The sequence below is a fragment of the Salvelinus sp. IW2-2015 genome, unplaced genomic scaffold, assembly GCF_002910315.2.
Source record: "Salvelinus sp. IW2-2015 unplaced genomic scaffold, ASM291031v2 Un_scaffold1252, whole genome shotgun sequence".
Lineage (NCBI taxonomy): Eukaryota > Metazoa > Chordata > Actinopteri > Salmoniformes > Salmonidae > Salvelinus > Salvelinus sp. IW2-2015.
In genome coordinates this window covers 193,706-198,955 of record NW_019942800.1, presented here as the reverse complement: position 1 = coordinate 198,955, position 5,250 = coordinate 193,706, and the positions used below count along the sequence as shown (strand labels likewise).

At 42.5% G+C, this 5,250-nt stretch overlaps 1 protein-coding gene across 1 annotated transcript in view; it reads left to right on the top strand.

Moving 5' to 3' along the window:
• Positions 1-5,250, top strand: part of LOC112070186 (coiled-coil domain-containing protein 191-like) — a 40,229-nt gene that overhangs the window by 16,614 nt on the left and 18,365 nt on the right. The window contains exons 13-14 of the mRNA XM_070438867.1: positions 3,789-3,871; positions 4,092-4,248. Coding sequence (XP_070294968.1) covers positions 3,789-3,871; positions 4,092-4,248 — 240 coding nt within the window. The remainder of the gene's footprint in view (positions 1-3,788; positions 3,872-4,091; positions 4,249-5,250) is intronic.

The following is a 5,250-nucleotide window of genomic DNA, read 5'->3' as shown; positions in this document are numbered from 1 at the left end:
CCCATCAAAACTATGAAATAAACAACATTGAATCATGGATGTAACCAAAATATATTGTATATTTTACGACTCCTTCACAGACTGTTCGGAAAAGGCATTTCTTAGGTGATCGCTGGATTGCAGGAGAATCCAGGAGTATACAAAGCTGCCCCAATCACAGGCAAAGGGTGCGCCCTACTTTGAAAGAATCTCCAAATGCTAACAATATAATCGTTAGATTTTGTTTTACTACCATGATCTTCCATGTGAGCGCTTACTGACTACATTATGACGTCTCGCTTGAACACTGCTTCACATAGTGCCCAATCTTCTATTATGTCTCTTACCCAAACTGCCTCTAACTAGCGCAACACAGTTAACGATCAGAACCGTCACAATTCACCAAAATCTTACCTCCCTCGCAGCCCTTCGAACATTGATACATCCAACCCACAGATGCAACGCGACCAGCTTTTATTTCAACTTTTGACTGGTACATTATGTCATATCTTTAAGAAAGTGTGTGGCAGTAAAAACTGGTCCCTAAAAAAACCTGGTTTTTTGCGTTTTTCATTATGGAGGCAATTGTTGTGTTAGAAGTTCTGAGAGGAGATTTAAAATGTATTATTATTTCTTTTTAGAATAAAGGCGTCCTGTAAGCCGGCTAATAAATGTGGAGAAAAGTTCAAGGGTTTTGAATACTTTCGAATGCACCTGTACATTTATGGTGTATTGTTCCAAAGGAGAATGATGTTGTTTGACAGAGCGAGAGAGAGTGTTGTGTGTGAGAGAGTATCTACAGGCCTTGCCACTGCCCTTCTATTCCTATATATAGGAAACTTCAGTCAAACGAGAAACAGAGACTCTTATTCCTCCATGTACGCTAGCCTACAGCTCTAACATCTACGGCTCTATACATCTACGGCTCTATACATCTACGGCCTCTACGCTATACATCTACGGCTCTATACATCTACGGCTCATATACATCTACGGCCCTACTACATACTACGGCCCTATTACATCTACGGCGGCTCTAATACATACTGCCCTATACCATCTACGGCTCTATACATACGGCCATATACGGCCCCTATACATCTACGGCCCTATACATTCTACCCAGGCCCTATACATCTACCGCCGCCTATTACATCTACGCCTATACATTTATTCTACGGCCTATACATCTACGGCTCCCTATACATCTACGGCTCTATACATCTACGGCTCCTAGCTAGTCCATATCTAGCGGCATCAGCGGTACTTATCATTACGGCTCTATAACATTCTATCGCCGCGCTTATTACATCTACGCTGCGACTATACATCTCACGGCCCGTCTATACTATATACGTCTACGCCCTATACATCTACGGCCCCTATACATCTTACGGCCCATACATCTACGCTCTAGTACATCTACGGCTCTATACATCTACCAGCTACTACCGGCTCTATACATTACCCGGCTCACTATACATAACAGCCCTCTAACGTCTACTATACATCTCGGCTCTATTACATCTGACGCCTCTATCACATCTCACGGCTCATATACACTACCCACCTCTGGAGGAATAAAGAGTCTCTGTTACTCTGTTTGACTGAAGTTTCCTATATATAGGAATAGAAGGGCAGTGGCAAGGCCTGTAGATACTCTCTCACACACACACTCTCTCTCGCTCTGTCAAACACACATTCTCCTTTGGAACAATACACCATAAATGTACAGTGCATTCGGAAAGTATTCAAACCCCTTGACTTTTCCCACATTTTATTACGTTACAGCCTTATTCTAAAAAAAATAAAATACATTTAAATCCCCTCTCACTCTACACACAATGCCTCATAATGAAAAAGCAAAAACAGGTTTTTAGACATTTTTGCAAATTTCTTAAAAATACAAAACTGTACCAGTCAAAAGTTGACACACCTACTCATTCCAGGGTTTTTATTTATTTTTACTATTTTCTACATTGTAGAATAATAGTGACAACATCAAAACTATGAATTAACACACATGGAATCATGTAGTAAACAAATCTAAATATATTTTACATTTGAGATTCTTCAAAGTAGCCACCCTTTGCCTTGATTGCAGCTTTGTACTCCTGGCATTCTCTCAACCAGCATCACCTAGAATGCTTTTCCAACAGTCTTGAAGGATCTAAAATATAAAATATATTTTGGTTACTACATGATTCCATGTGTTATTTCATAGTTTTGATGTCTTCACTATTATTCTACAATGTAGGAAAAACCCTTGAATGAGTAGGTGTGTCCAAACTTTTCACTAATACTGTAAGTATTCAGACCCTTTACTTAGTACTTTGTTGAAGCACCTTTGGCAGCGATTTCAGTCTCGAGCCTTCTTTGGTATGATGCTATAAGCTTGGCACACCTGTATTTGGGGAGTTTCTCCCATTCTTCTCTGCAGATCCTCTCAAGCTCTGTCCGGTTGGATGGGGAGCGTCACTGCTCAGCTATTTTCAGGTCTCTCCAAAGATGTTAGATCGGGTTCAAGTCTGGGCCACTCAAAGATATTCAGAGACTTGTCCCGAAGCCACTCCTGCGTTGTCTTGGCTGTGTGCTTAGGTTTGTTGGCCTGTTAAAAGGTGAACCTTCGCCCCAGTCTGAGGTCCTGAGCGCTCTGGAGCAGGTTTTCATCAAGGATCTCTCTGTACTTTCTCTCTGTATCTTTCCCTCGAACCTGACTAGTCTTCCTGTCGCTGAAAAACATTCCCACAGTATGAAGCTGCCTCCACCATGCTTCACCGTAGGGATGGTGCCAGGTTTCCTTCAGATGTGACGCTTGGCATTCAGGCCAAAGAGTTCAATCTTGGTTTTATCAGACCAGAGAATCTTGTTTCTCATGGTCTGAGAGTCTTTAGGTGCCTTTTGGCAAACTCCAAGTGGGCTGTCATGTGCTTTTAACTGAGGAGTGGCTTCCGTCTGGCCACTCTACAAWAAAGGCCTGATTGGTAGAGTGCTGCAGAAATAGTTGTCATTCTGGACGGTTCTCCCATCTCCACAGAGGAACTCTGTAGGTCTGTCAGAGTGACCAACGGGTTCTTGGTCACCTCCCTGACCAAGGCCCTTGTCCCCTGATTGCTCAGTTTGGCCGGGCGGCCAGCTCTAGAAAGAGTCTGGTGGTTCCAAACTTCCTCATTCTTAAATGGAAGGAGGCCGGTGTGTTCTTGGGGACCTTCAATGCTGCAGAAATGTTGTGGTACCCTTCCCCAATCTGTGCCTCAACACAATCCTGTCTCAGAGCTCTACAGGCAATTCCTTCAACCTCATGGCTTGGTTTTTTCTCTGACATGCACTGTCAACTGTGGGGCCTTATATAGACAGATGTGTGCCTTTCCAATTAATTTAATTTACCACAGGTGGACTCCAATTGATTTGTAGAAACATCTCAAGGATGATCAATGGAAACAGGATGCACCTGAGCTCAAAGGGTCTGAATACTTATGTAAATAAGGTATCTGTTTTTTATTTTTAATAAATGTGCAGACATTTCTAAAAACCTGTTTTCGCTTTGTCATTATGGGGTACCATGTGTAGATTGATGAGGGAAAAATTATTTAATCAATAAGGCGTAACAAAATGTGGAAAAAGTCATGTGGTCTGAATACTTTCCGAATGCACTGYATGTACATCATTAGAAGAAAATGGGCTATCTAGAACCAAAAAGAGGGTAGGACCCTTTCCAAAGAGGTTTCTACAGTATATGCAACCCAAAATAGTTCTACCTGGAACCAAAAAGGTTCTCCTATTGGTCTCTCTCTCTCTCCCCTTCTCAGCCATGGAGGAACGTGCTCGTCAGCGAGCGGAGCGCAGGAGGGAGGTGGAGGAGCTGAAGAGAAAGAAGGAGGAGGACAGGCTGGTGAGAAATGTTTAGGCCAGTGGGGGATATGGAATAGTTTGGTGTTGTTCAGATAGGTCAATAGAGGCTGGGAATTAGAGAGGCTATTGAAGTATATATAAAGTTATTGGGGACAATTAAACTGTTTGCAGGGGAGTGTGTGTGCGGTCCACTGGAGAGAGTCTGGTGAAGTGTGATAGTGTGCTAGGAAGCATTACATTAAACTTTCTTCTCTTCTCAGGCCCAGCTGAAAACAGCAGTGAAGGAGAGGCAGAGGGAGGAGGAGGATGAGAAACGTAGAGCAGTGGAAAGGAGGAGGGAGGAGAAGAGACAAGAGAGAGAGGTGACGCAATGTTTACAGTGGAACTGTACTGGGGACAACTTTCAAGTTGAAAGGCGTATTTGAAAAAAAGCTTCCACTTCACTGAGTGTATTTAGGACTTTAGATCCTAGATCAGCACTCCTACTTTGTGACGCTTGATACATTCGGACTCAGATATTATTTCATGCCATCACAGGGACAGTACAAAAACACATACTGAACAAAAATATAAATGCAACATCTAAAGGATTGGTCCCATGTTTCATGAGCTGAAATAAAAGGTCCCAAAAAGCTTTTCTCTAAAATGTTGTGCACAAATGTGTTTAGATCCCTGTTAGTGASCATTTCTCCTTTGCCAAGATAATCCATCCACCTGACAGGTGTGGTATATCAAGAAGCTGATTAAACAGCATAATCATTACACAGGTGCACCTTGTGCTGGGGACAATAAAAGGCCACTCTAAAATGTGCAGTTGTGTCACACAATGACACAGATGTCTCAAGTTTTGAGGGAGCGTGCAATTGACATGCTGACTACAGGAATGTCCACCAGAGTTGTTGCCAGATAATTGAATGTTAATTTCTCTAACATAAGCTGCCTCCAACATCGTTTTAGAGAATTTGGCAGTACGTCTAAACGGCCTCACAACCACCGACCACGTGTAACCACACCAGCCCAGGACCTCCACATCCAGCTTCTTCACTTTCGGGATCGTATGGGGCCAGCCACCCAGACAGCTGATGAAACTGAGGAGTATTTCTGTCTGTAATAAAACCCTTTTGTGGGGAAAAACCTCATTCTGATTTGCTGGGCATAGCTCCCCAATGGGTGGGTCTGGTTTACCTAGTCATGTGAAATCCAAAGATTAGGGCCTAATGAATTGATTTCAATTGACTGATTTCCTCAGTAATATCATAGAAATGATTGCATTTTATATTTTTGTTCAGTATATACAGTGGGGAGAACAAGTATTTGATACACTGCCGATTATGCAGGTTTTCCTACTTACAAAGCATGTAGAGGTCTGTAATTTTTATCATAGGTACACTTCAACTGTGAGAGACGGAATCTAAAACA